A 13947-nucleotide genomic window follows, 5' to 3' on the forward strand; every position below is an offset into this window, starting at 1 on the left:
TTAAGCGATGACAGTGGAGCAGGAGGCTGATATAACTTCTCATATTCAGTTGCCATGGTTAACACCGTGATTTTGTTTCTTTTGATAATAGTTATTTATATAGTCAGATGCCTTGATGTGACCTGAGAAGTTAATTTTTGACAGCACTTTTGTTCTCTTCTTCTTTACCTACATGTGCGTCACCAGTATATGAAGATTGTTACGATTTTATCCGTACTATGAAGCATTTTAGAATGTTTTGATGTTTTACCTTTTGTTAATGGCTGTACTTTGTTAATTTTTATGTATGTTGCTTGTGCCTCAAGTATCTTTCTCTTCAGGTGCAATACGGTGGGATCTTTCTTCTGTTTATCCCACATTTTTGTTACGTTTAGCATATCTGCCAACTTTCCAGGATATTTCTCCAAGTTTACGAAATTCTGCTCACTTGGTGATGTTACAAATGTTGATTTATCTTGTTTTCAGAAATGTCTTAAAGATGTAGGACTGGTTGGCACATGATTGCAAAAGATGCGTACACGAAAGAAATTAGGATAATATGTAACTTCTGTAGCAGTGCAAGACACTGTATACCAGGGCGTACTTGCTTCGAGCAAGTTTATTCAGAAATGTTCCTGAAGCCGGTGAAATCTACGACAAAAAAAAATGGTTGAGAAAGTCGTGAACTAAAAATTAGGTGTTGCTTATAAGTTTCTGCTGTTCCAATATTGCTGCTGCCGATGTGTTGCATCTAAAAGAAAATAATTGTTAATAAACTACACATGCATCCTACAAAAGCTGTATGCACAAGGCAAAATTTTTAAAAAATGCCATCCATCTCTTAAAGCATGCACCCGCATGAAGTACTTGAATGCATAAAATAGTAAATACTAGAACTGCAGCACCCTGTAGCATTCATAGCATGAAATAATTAATGGCAGTTTGTCATAAAGCATGAAGCGATCACGCATACAGTTGAATGAGTTCAGTTACCGGGCTCAATAAGCTCAGTAAATTCATGTATATGTGCTCTACTTTGCTTTTTCCAGCGCTGTACTCAACGACCTAGCATTTAGTTCACTTCACTGTAGGTTGACAGCTGTAAATTCAATATGTTTTTTATATTAAGACTTACAAAATGAAGATGACAGGGTCAAAGTGTAGTTTGGTGTAAGCAGACAAAGTCCAACAATTCTGTTTTGCCCTTTGCAACCAAACAGCAAGAGCATCTGTGGAGGGCAGCGGTCAACAAAACCAACAGGAGGTCAAAATAGTGATCTTTAAGTAATATTGCCACTCTTTTCAATTCTATGTTTTCGGTCTTGAGGAATGCAAGCAAAAAGAAGGTAATTGGCAATTAATACATAAAGAGCGCCATCAGCAAAGCAAACTAGACAAAAAGACTTTGATACAGCAACTGCAGGATATGTGAAAGCCTGGGATTATAGGAAAGCTTCTTTCCTGGCACTTGAGACTCTAAATAATGCAGTAGGTCCTTTTGCAATGCCTTTGAGGCTCACAGTGTCTAGCATCCATGTGTGACTTTTTTTCTCTCACTTGATCATTGACTACTCTTTCTTCTTTTTTTTCTTTTTTTCGACTGTTTAGTGTACAAACCATATCTGCTTTCCCAGAATACCGCACACTTGTCCCACTTTGTAAAGGCATTGAATTTTCAGGCACTGTGCCTGAATACGTAGTCCCCTGTTCCACCAAGGCTGATAGTTATGTTACTGGCTCACGAACAAACCGCATGGCACAGTTACCATTTGTGAACGTTGCGAATGGTACAGGCAGTTCTCCTGCCATTGACGTGACACTTTTCTTTAGCATAGAGTCCTTGCAGTTACTTAAAAACCCTTACAAAAATTGTGTTTTCAACACCTTGAAAGTCCTTTAATTTTAATGTTTACAAAAACAATCCTAAATTTTCATTTCTCGGGTACAGTTGCCAGTCTGAGCAAAACATTCTCTAAAAAAAATAAGTGGCTACCTTCATTCTTCATGTAACCAGAAAAACTTGCCAGTGCGTTGCTGTGCGCATCTACGCTTATGCATGACCAGTTAGCATTTTGGTGCCATCATCGAATCCGCATTAAAAGCGTTAGCAGAGGCAGCAGTTCATACTCCCAGTTCACACTTACAGCTCTCAACCACTTGACGAACTGCCTCTGTTTAGCCTGAGCAGCGAAAATTTGTAAAAGCAGGTGATAATAAAAAAACTGCCTGTGACCATTTACAATTTACAAATGCTTTTATAATATTTACGCAGGATAATTTCTATTTCAAAAAAAGGTTTTGCTTGTTGGTCTCGAAATGTTCAGAAGTCTTCTGATGGTTAAAGGACCCAGGGAAGGTAGTTGCTTCGACCAAGTTATACAGACACACACCTGAAGTAGGTGAAATTACCAACAGCATAGCATTTGATAAAAGTCACTGATGTCTAAAGAAAAGGCTATCAGCTTGTGTTGTTATAAATTTACTGGTGTTTGCATGCATTGTGTCTAATGGTAAACCATCATCAATAAAGTGTTTATATATCCCTTAAATTATGTGTGCTCAGGGCAAGTTTTAAAAACAATGTGTGCTATCACATCCCCCCCCCCCCATTCTCTTTTCTTTCAACGCTGTGTCTACAAGGTTTTACAAATTTTAATGTTTGCAAATGTGATGGGGATGGCAGCAGGTTCTGGGTGATGTTTGGTCAACACTTTGGCAGTCTTTAGAAAATTAAATTCTGTGTATAAAGCTACAGTTACAGTCTTGGTATAAAATTACTTAGCATTCAAAGCCAATGTTAGGAACCTTGTACAATCGTTGCCTGATGCCCTGAAAGAACCTAATGTTCCACATAGTTTACATTTTAAGAGAACAGGTGGCATCTTAAGGGGCATGTGCAGGTAAAGCTTCAGGAAAGTCAGTTAATTGCAGGTTTGCAAAATTTCCATAATCAATTGCTTGGAATCAATTGTCATTATACGCAATCTTTATGATTGTACTTGGAAGACTGTGCAGGCTCGTCTACTCCTCCCGACGGAACGCCTTATGTAACCTCCTACACAACTTACAAAGTGCATTTGGGTTACTTTCAATAAATATTCTTTCTCTTTCTTTGGGGGAAAATATGCAAGCATGCAGTGATACTCTGCAGCATGGTGCATGCAGCTGCTAAAAAAACTACTTTGCACAGATCCATTGAGAGCCTTAGGCGGGTCCTACCGCATGTTATCTGCTAGTTTGCCGGCACACACAACTAGCATGATGCTGTCACCACAGCTTTGCTTGCATTGTGGTGCATGAATGCCATTCATTTGTATCACCCTTCATAACTTGCTAAGAATTTTGCGGCACCTGGCAGTACTAACTGCTAAAATTTACTAACAAGTAGTCCAGTAATGTCCATTTTATTGATGGAGGTGTTGCTTGCTTAAATATCTCTCGGCATCCTGTAAGCTTGTTGTGTGCTTATGGGCCGCTCGTCCCAATTTACCTAATTAACTTGCAAAAATTGTCAGCACTGCTCAGTCCCAACTTTCCTGTCTGTAGTGCCCTGTATACAGTGAGAAGAAGCGACAGGGTTGATGACAGTTTTTATTTGTATAGTTGACAGCATGTGTATTCCATGTTAATGTCCACTGTGTCTGCACATTTCATCGTTTTGCCGTTGAACACAAATTCACTGGTCGTACATTAGAGTGGGGTGTTTGCATTTATATATCGGTGCACCATTGTGCATTTACTGTTTGTGATTGCACATAAAAGAGGCTCACTGAGTAGATATAACAGAGAAGACTGAGCGTTATCGGGCATTCAAGGAGTCACACAACACATTGTGTGAGAGGTTCATGCTGTATTTTGCGCCTCAGCTCCTCTGATTTTTTTAAGTGTCATAAACACGGTCACGAAAATTATGAGGAGTGCCTCATAAACACTGCCACATGTAAGAGATGCACGTATTCTCAGAACAGTTCTTTACCCTTTTGTCTATCTAGTTTCTCCTGGGACGGACATTAACTCCCATTGCTTTATGCACGATGGTATGAAAGGCCAATGTTCATTCATGGTACATCATGATGCAAGCAAAATTATGGTGCAGCGTCAGGCAAGGCTTTGTGAGTGCTGGCAGAGTAGTAGACAACGTGCTGCAGCTCCGATATTAGTTCTCACTGCACCTGCACAAAGTAATTCCCCGGCAGCTGCACATTCGCATGTTTTCTCTAAGAGTGGACATTTTGTTTGAATTCAGGGGCATAGTAGTGGTAGTGTGTGGTGAAGGGTTAAAGTTCAGCTCCTATTTATAAACATTGCAAATAATTGCTCAATTGTCGTTTTCTCTCTGTTTACAGGTATGATACAAAGACAATAAAATGTATCATTGCTGTCTTTGAAGAAACAAGAGTGGCACCAACCTAATATTCAATGTCAATGGGGGGCACGTTACATCTGTGCATGCAAAGTTTGCTGTCTGCATGTGTGTTTCTAGTACAACATTTTGCTAGCAATAAATCCATGTTTTCTAGGTCTGAGAGAAAATGACATTGAGTTTAAATTTGCCCAATATAGGTTCCCTATGATGACTCGTATGTGAGTAACATTTTAGAGTGTGTGGTTTAGAAATTATTAATGCAACTGCTCAAAAGAAACAGCATAACTGGAAATTGGGCTGCAATTATGCAAGGTTGCACAAGCCTGCTGTGTTTTTATTTTATTGCATTGGATGGACGCTAGTAGCACTGGCACCTTAATTGGGCCAGATTGTGCAGAATCGCAGAAGTATGGCATCTACAGTCTTTGTCAAAAGAAATGAGGCCAGTAGGAGCATGAGTGCTGCTGTGTTTAAAGTAATTCTAATTTTTTTGGAAACTTCAAGAAAGAATGACTGCTGCTCATATTTCTTTTACATATTTCTTTTACTTTTTAAATTTGTAACAGCAGAATATGCACAAAAGTGTCCCATAACTGCCTCATTTTAATGCATCAAAAATTACTACAAAGGACCCTGGGCTTGCAGAATGCATAGAGCTGCGTCGAAAATGCAAGTTTGAGGTGATATTATTTGAAAGCAGTTCAGACAACTTGGACCAATGTTTCTGTTACCTCTTGAAGAACAACACGTAACAACTGAGCTTTCATTGGTTCTTAATCATGAGCAGGCAAGTGTGAAAGGAGCATTCATTGCTACTCTATTTACTCGTGTAAGGCCGTACCCTCACTTCAGAGTTCAAAAATTTGGAGAAAAAGTTTCGCTAGCTGTCACATGCATGCTCGTGAGCTGGTTAACCTCTGCAAGCTGCTACCAGAAAGCTCTAGTTGTCCTTTCAACGATAGCATTATGATCATCACATCTCACATTCAGCACCAAACTGCAACTTCGATGGTTACCAACTCCAATGTTAGGCCTAGCGGGCAGATGTGACTGGCAAGCCATTGCAGCAAGTACACTCTTAAAATATTTGTACCATTTGACCAGATTGGCAATTCTACTTGAGCTTGCATGCATGGGCTAGACATGCAGCCACATGGATGAGGTTGGAGTTTGGGAAAATCAAGTCTGTGGGTGATCAGCTAGTAACTACTGTGAGCACCTACAGAAAGTGTGGGTGCTTGCTGGACAGAAAGCTCATGTGTCCTTATAAAGGCCATGAAATTACAAGCTGATTTTGCACATCACAACCTAAATTGACGTGATGTTAAGGTTGTGTGCATGGCATCTTCGAGTCATGAAAACCTGCAAAGCACATCATGTGTGTGGTAGGTGAATGTGAAATGTGCCCCCAAGCTCTGCCATCATGAAATTTTAAGTGAATTTATTTTAATAAAGCACAACACTGAAGAACTCTGTAAACAACTTTTACTCTGTGCTGGAATTCTAAGAAAAAATCAAATCTAACATCACAGTTAGATTTTTTGGACTGCCCCATTATTCTTACATTTTCATGGCATATTGTCCATGTCTGAAAAAACTACAAAAAATGTAAATGTGTGCATAATCAGCCGCCACTGGTGGCCTTATTCTGCACAGCAGTCTGAGTGCAGTTCAAGGCTTCAATGAGTAAACATACCTCCTTTAAGGCTCGCACCCTGTATAAAATCCGAAAAACATAGAAGTGCCAGTCTTACATGAGTTAGTATGCTGGGACATGTACTGCGGTCACGAAAGTTATTCATCAGTAACATAGCATGATGGTGCTATTTTTGGAACAAACTTAAGCAGGGTGTTTTGCAGAATAATGCTAATGATAGTAAAGTGAGATTAGTATTTAAGGCTAGTATTCACTCAGTTTGGCTATAGTAGGTATAAAGGGTCAAGTGGGCAGCATTATATAAACAACTGCAACAGAAGTAGCAAGATAGCAAGATTACGTTGACATGAATCCCTAATTGTTGACGCATATTTGTTGGTGTGTTACAAAGTAGCAATTCTTAAGTTGAAGAAGCAGAAGAAAAATGGAGATGCAAGTCACCTGGCATTAACACTGTTAATCACAACATTAGGGTGAACAGCCCAAGTTATTTGTAATACAGCTACCAATATATTTGTAATAGTTTACACATTCTAAGGTCCTGTTATTTATATAATATACGGCACTAAGAGACACGTGCACTTTGCATGTGTTCTATATTTGTCAGCCATACTTTTTAGAGTTTGAAATATTAGTGAGATCAATCTGCCAGTTTAGTTTATTATATTTTAATTCTTGAAAGATTGCACAGTCATCAACAATCATGTGAAGGTCATTAATGTATATGTGAAATAGTAGGGGACCTAGCACAGAACCTTGCAGTGCGTCTGCTGACATCGTGAGCTTCTCGAGGGCAGTTATGGCCATTAGCATTACCAAACAGAGCTATTACTCAAAAAACACTGAGTAGGTTTTAAGAGGTTAGGGTCAGTGTTAAGTCGGATTAGTTTGTTTTGCTAAATTTCTTTAATTATAGCCTGTGGTGAAGGTCGTGAAACTGTATCAAAGCATTGACGCTGTCGTAATGCATAGCACTTGTTAAGATGGCTTACAAAAATCTATTGTATGCAGTTTTCTACAGAAGTTCTAGCACTACTGTTTGTAGGAGCTCCAAGTAAGATGTTTCAACCAGCTTGGGAATGGTGAACAGTACATAGATTTACCTAAACTTCATCCTTCTGGGTTCAAATAATTTACGACCCTTCACATTGAACAGTTTCAAGAAAATATTGCTTCATATATACAGTAACTCTCAACGATTATACATATGTACTGAGACTTATTGCTGTGTGATGTTTAGAAAACATATTGCTGGAAAATTTAGATGTAGCATAAAGCATAGGTAATACAACAAAAACTTGTGAAGCCACAAGCCCAAACGTTAGACAAATCCGTGTTCTACTTGTAGTTCCCTTAGTATCTAATGACCGCAGTGCCGAAGTTCCCTCTAGTAAATATTGTAGGAAACTCTATGGTAGTTGGACCTAGTTTGATGTAAAATTAATAATCGGGCTGACAGTAACACAGATGTTTGTCTTGCAGTCTATGACATCTGTAGTTCTCAGATGAAATATATTGAGGACCTCGTCAAAACATTACTAATGGTATAGCTATCAGACTTGGCTCTAGTGGCAGCAAGAGATAGCACAACACTTCACTTCCTCTGACTTTAATTCTTACACAATTACATGTTTTTTATGTGAGAAAAATATGAGAATTTCCTAAACCCTGTCATTGTACGTGCATTTATGAAAATAACTGAATTAAAAACATCGGATCACCCTTGTATTACTCAATAGTATATGGAGTCACCATCAAAACCTATGTGAATGTAGAAAGCCCTCATCATTAGCACTATCATCTGCATTCTTTCATTTCATTGGTACTTCATGATGAGCATTGTTTTAAAATTAAAGATTACATTCGGGTAAACCGTTTTGTTTTCTGTGTGCAGCATTGAGGCATTCCACCTGTCCAGCAACTCTCGAGGGTGAAAAGTCGGCGCAGGGACGCCTCCACTGCTGCCAGTTCTGCGACTACGAGACTGAAAGACTGTCTGATCTGAAAGTACACAACATGGTCCACACAGGCGAGCGACCTTTTCAATGCCAGTTATGCTCTCAGAGCTTCTCGCGAAGCTTCCAGCTTAAAGAACATCAGCGTATCCACACAGGCGAGCGGCCATATCAATGCCCATCGTGCCATTACAGCTTCTCGCACAAGTCCACTCTGTCCAAACACCTGCGCACCCACACAGGGGAGAAGCCGTTTCAATGCCCCTCGTGCCCTCAGAGCTTCTCACGGACTACGAACCTACAGACACACCTGCGTGTACACACAGGCGAGCGGCCATTTCAGTGTCCCTCATGCTTTCAGAGCTTTTCCCAAATGGCCAACCTAAATGCTCACCTGCGCACTCATACAGGCGAGCGACCATACCACTGCACTGTTTGCTGCAAGTCATTTGGACGAAACCCCGACTTGACGAGACACATGAAAACACACCAGCGGGATTCCACAGATTAGGTTACCGTTTACTTTCAGTAGGAATTTGCATGATAAATTTTAGACTGCTGTATATGTAAATGTGTTCAGTGAATATATTGTTAGTTCTTGTATATATTTGGGTGCTTTCACTTGTAGCATGGGATCTTTGTAATTTTGTGTTAATAAACTTGATCTCTATCATTCCTTTTGTTGATGTTATTGGCATTGTATTCTTGCAAGACATGTTCAGTAATGCACTTGGAAGTTTCTTTGTTGTTGCCATTCGGTGGATTTCTTGTGATATTTATTCATTGGCAATATAAATTTTGGCCAAGGGTTAAGCTCCATTTGCTTATTTCACTACTACATTGGCTTAGCTGCAACTCTGGCAGTACTGCGGGCATTGGTGGGCTGTTTATCTCTCTCTAAAATATGTACACAATTTCATTTGGAGTAAAGCCTGCAATTATATCTGCACTGCAGAAAATTTTATTGCACAAGCAGCTAGGGAATCTGGTAATCTGGTTTTTCAGTTGTCAAAATAGTTATCGAATCGTACTTGTACCATTCTCCAATAGCAAACTTCCTGAAAAGCAAAATTAACCCTTTGTGGTCATGCACAATTACCCAATTTGTGGCTGTTCAAGTCGCAAGCCTTTTTGCACATTTACATGCTATACAGGAAAAGTGCTCAGGTAATGAACTGATGTACGTTAAGTGATTTATTTATGAAAATTTACTTTTCCTCGAGGCTCTCAACAGTACTTTAGCACTGCATGGTAGTGCTCGAACCACTGTCCTGGGTGGAGGCCAAGGTATGTAGGGTCCTCATAGTCAGCGTCTTCTAAAGTGCTCTCATTGAAGGACATTTGCTGGCCATCTGAAGGTGAAATAGATTCATAACAGCTCTACAATTATCTGATGATTCACTGAACTTATGTGAATTTCATCCATAAAATGCATGCACAGTAAGCACTATAATTCTGTCGGCGCTTCACACCATGAATCGTGCGAAATCCGTTCAAACATCAAGGAAAGGAAAAGCTTCCTGCCTTCGTCTTGAGACATTGTGAAGTGTACTTATTACTTGAATAAGTTATCGAAAGCTGGTCTTACCAACCCAAATAATCAAAGAATGCAAGCAAGCGAGTCGGGCGCTACCCGACATTTGACTGGAACGGATGTTTTCGCATTCCTGGTGGGACTTGGCACGTGACATGCCGACTCGTGTTTTGTGTTCGTAACCTCCAGGAACTAGATGTAGATTGCTCACTATCCTTGCGCCAGGGCAGTAATAAAGAAGTTTGTACAAAGTTGAACATCTAAACACTTGGAACACCGTTATCCCAGTGACTCATTTCAACATTGTAAAGGGAACTAAAATAGCATTTAGAACAGTGATGAATTGAGTTAGTTAGTGAGCATTCATTTTCCTAGTGCTATGTACTAGAGGATGCCAACAGGGACGAAACGAACGCTGGTTGCAAAGAGGAGTAACATAGGGGAGCACAAAACTACAGTTTGTGCTCTCCACAGCCAGTGTTCGTTTTGTCCCTGTTAGCATCTTCCAGTACATAGCACTAGGAAAATGAACTAAAATAACTTGCGAGTGATTTACTTTATGGTGTGCAATGTCATTCATTTCAATCTTTTCTATGGTAATAGGATTACTGCATTACGATGTTGCTTGCTTCTTTTCGTTAAGGGCTGAGTGCACTGCTTCTATACACAGTTAAGCCTCAATATAACAAAGTGGTAAAGTTTGGAATTTGCTTCGTTATGTCGAAATCTCATTGTATTTAAATTAGACCTTTTATGCAAATAAGTACAATTGCTGATTGATTTTTCTTACACAAGAAGGAGCCGCAGAATTTAACGAATTGTCGAGTAATCGAAAAAAAGCAAATTTGAATGAGAAAACAATTAATTTTGTTGAATTTGGGAGTCGGCCACGAATGATTCGGTTTCATGCCATGCCGATGGTATCTTCACATAGGCGGTACAAATTAAGTGAAGCCAGCCATGCTTTTGCGTGCACTCCGCCCCCGCGGCTGATAGCATCGCCCGCACTGGGACGACACTATCATGAAAAGTGCTGGCAGCAGGAAGCAAATGCTTCGTCTGCCTCTCGCTTCAACGGCTCACTGAAACTCGAGATTATGCAACCTTCAATACTAAACGCGTGGGAAGACAGCTTACATGATGCTACGCCGCCTCGGCACGCCCACTGTTCGCACGTACAGCCATGTGCAGCCACAGCCGAGGCGCGCGCCAGGAATCACAACGTACGTCAACTAACCCCCCTCCATTCCTCGCACACGCTTGACTGCTTGCTTGCTTTCCCACACCCTCTTTCCCTTTGCTCACTCAGGGAGGCGGCACTCATGCCTAAAGCCACCATCTTTCTTTCTCACCCTCGCGCATTTTCACTCGCACCTAAAGCACAAAGTGCTATGGGCGCGATAGGATCTTATCGATCTTATCGCACTTTGACTTTATACAGAACATGATGCAGCTGCACTTCGGCAGTGAGCGATTTGAGAGGTGCTTGTGATTGTAATTGTGAGCCGCTTGTGATTCAATCATTTGACCATCTGTGTCCATAGAAGTTTCCATTTATTGTCTCGGCATTCCTTAGCTGCGGAAGCGAAATGTCGTTATATTCAAATTGCGTGCAAACAAACTTCATTATATTGAGGTTCCAATTACACGGTGTTCTATGGACAAGAGGTTATGAAAAGTTAGATGCTTCGTTATATCAAGCATTTCGTTATATTAAAGCTTGCTATATCGAGTTTTAACTGTACTTAAACTAGCTCTGACACTGCAGGGCATCATATCTGAGCTAACTGCTTTGTGATGTAAGCATCACCTTTTTATTCATTGTGCACCATTCACCTAAGTATTGGTTCAGTTTTTCTACTTTGTTCATGCATACTGACATTTTGTGACTCAGTAAAACAGCTCAAAGGATGAAAGTGAGAACAGTGCTGTAGCGACAGTTGACCGCAGTTACTGGCCATGGAGAATTGCTTGGTGTTCTAGGTGCTATGCGCAAATGTCTATCATAAACTGTACAACCAACTTACTGACAGTGAGTTTGTAACAAGCTCAATCAGGGCTTGTATCTTGGCTGTGGTGGCGCTTTCTTTAACGTAGACCTCTTGTAACTCATACCTCACCTTTATCAAACATCCCATACAACATTTGGTCTCATGGTCAATTTTCAGTAGACTTCCATTAATTTGAGTCTGGTTAACGCAATCCTCGAAAGTCCCGGACAGTGCCCATGCATCTCTATGGGCCCCAAGTTTCATTACATCGATCCTAAATTGGCCTTCGCCAGATAATTCAGGTCTTGACCAGTCAGCACACATGCACCTGATCCCTATGGTGACCCCTTTACTGGTAGTGCCTGTTTTGGCAGAGCTCAGGGGACAGTGAATGCGTTGGACGCGCGTCACCTTGCTTTGAAAACGCCAATTGCCGGCCTGCTGTAGGAAGATTTTCAACCAATAACAGTAGCTCACAATGTCCGATTACAGTATTTACAAGATTCTGACGCGAGCAATTTTTTTTACCCCGAAAAAAAGCTGTGTGCGGTTTGTACTTTGTTTAGGAACATTAATGTTACCTCCACTTTAGTTTACACATTTGGACACATGAGAAGCAGGCATGTATTAATGTGGCGCCGCGTTATAATCTGAAAAATACTGACAAATTCATCCGGTGTGTTTAATGTTTTTTCTGCATTTTGTTTCATTTGACCCACCGCATAATTCGATCAATTTTGTTGGCCCCATCGGGGTTGAATTAATGGAAGTCGGCTGTACAATGTATTTACTTGTATTGGCCTCAAGCTCCACCACTGGAAAAGCTGGCACCACCGTCGGCGTGACGTGCTAGGAGGGATCACGTGGACACAGCAGCCGCGCCGGCTGCTTCGGGAGCGCCGAAGTGAGCTGAAAACGAGTTTAAATTCCCTCGTACGCTGCGGTCCTCATTTAGTGGCGAAATTTTCCCGTTTCGAATGTCTCCTTTACAAAGCTTGAAAGCACTACAATAGGTAGTGGCTGCCTTTGAAGGCGCGCAACATGGTAGGCTACTGCTCGGTGCCGCAGGGCCGGATGCACGTAACGGAGGCCGGTGTCAGCCTTATTCACACGTAGCCGCAGGACAAGAAGCTGCGTGAAGCTTGGCTCGCGAAACATAAAACCGGCAAACTGTCGTCGTCTACAACTCGGGTATGCAGCAAGCACAGACGCAAGGAAGATTTCTGCTACGGCGCCCGGTCTGCGATGTTCTGAAAACCCGCACTGAGACGCTCGCCCGAGTCTGCTGCCCGACTAAAGTCATGACTGTTTGGTCAATGAACTTGTCGATGCTATAGATACTGGCAAGTTCAGTGGAGTGGAAAGGCAGCGGTAAGAAGCACATTAAAAAAAAGGATGACATATGTTCATGTTTGTGTTATGAATTAATGCACTGGATTACAAAAAAGGAGCAGCGGGAAATTGCCCGCTGAGAACACCGATAAACATACAGTGCGACCCAACTCGAGAAATAATATTGAAAAGTCAAAGAATTTAAAAGAAAAAAAGATTGAGTCGTCGCAACGGCAAATCACAGTCCCTGTAGGCGTCGATGTCTCTACAATGAAATTATTTTTGAACAGCTCTGATAGCGCCCACGCAACAATGGTTGCTTGTATACTGTCAAATGGTCATATTCTGCGGCCTAAAGCTCATGGCATGGTGCGAAAACGTGCGCGCGGAGAAAGCGAAACAGTGCGTGGACAAGTATGCAGACGCGCAGTCGGTCTCTACGAATCTGCGCGATCGCTGCATTGAGGCTTCGTTCTATTACACTCCATTTAGTTATACAAGCACTATAAGAACATATTTCACATAGTTTGCTCGCAGCGTTTACCTACCTTTCACACAAGAAGCCAGTTCGGGAGACTCCATCGCGGCGACCGCGCGCAGTGGCGTTCACTGTACGTATTCGGTAAAGAGATAGCATCTGTAAACGATTGTGTGCTTTCAGTTTGCCCAAGATTATTATTTAGATAGTAAAAAGCTTCTCTCGTTTCGAAAGTACTTACAGAAATGTCCGGGAGAGCTCGCGCTTGGTGTTTTCAGTGAGCGCTGACAGCAAAACCTATGAGGAGCGCACCGCGTGATCCCTCATACTATGCCAGCGAGGCGCTTCCGATAGGTGGCGACTCCGTAACTCCTCGCCGCCAATAAGGCCTGCACTCCCACTTTCGAAGGCAAACATTTGGAAAAGAAAAGTTTCACTAATTGTCACGTACATATCCGCATGCTTTCTCATTTCTACAAGCCACTACTAGATGGGCCTAGTTATCCTGCTGACAATGGCATCATCACTGTATCTCACACTCGGCACCAAACCACAACTTTGGTTGCCGGCTCTGATGAAGTGGCTCTGGTTAGCTTATCCAGCGGTCAGCAAGCCATTGTAGAAAGATTGCCCTTGAAATGTTTGTGCTACCAAT

The 13947-nt window shown here is 41.4% G+C and overlaps 2 protein-coding genes across 2 annotated transcripts in view; both read left to right on the plus strand.

The window, feature by feature from the left end:
- The window catches only part of LOC139052449 (zinc finger protein 271-like), a 33188-nt gene extending 24555 nt beyond the window's left edge, over nucleotides 1–8633 (plus strand). Inside the window, exon 5 of the mRNA XM_070529552.1 lies at nucleotides 7897–8633. Coding sequence (XP_070385653.1) covers nucleotides 7897–8468 — 572 coding nt within the window. The 3' untranslated portion in view covers nucleotides 8469–8633. The remainder of the gene's footprint in view (nucleotides 1–7896) is intronic.
- Nucleotides 1–13947, plus strand: part of LOC135898946 (zinc finger protein 436-like) — a 118686-nt gene that overhangs the window by 36920 nt on the left and 67819 nt on the right. The gene's annotated exons all lie outside the window — the stretch shown is intronic.

Source organism: Dermacentor albipictus, unplaced genomic scaffold, assembly GCF_038994185.2.
Source record: "Dermacentor albipictus isolate Rhodes 1998 colony unplaced genomic scaffold, USDA_Dalb.pri_finalv2 scaffold_23, whole genome shotgun sequence".
Taxonomy (NCBI): Eukaryota; Metazoa; Arthropoda; class Arachnida; order Ixodida; family Ixodidae; genus Dermacentor; species Dermacentor albipictus.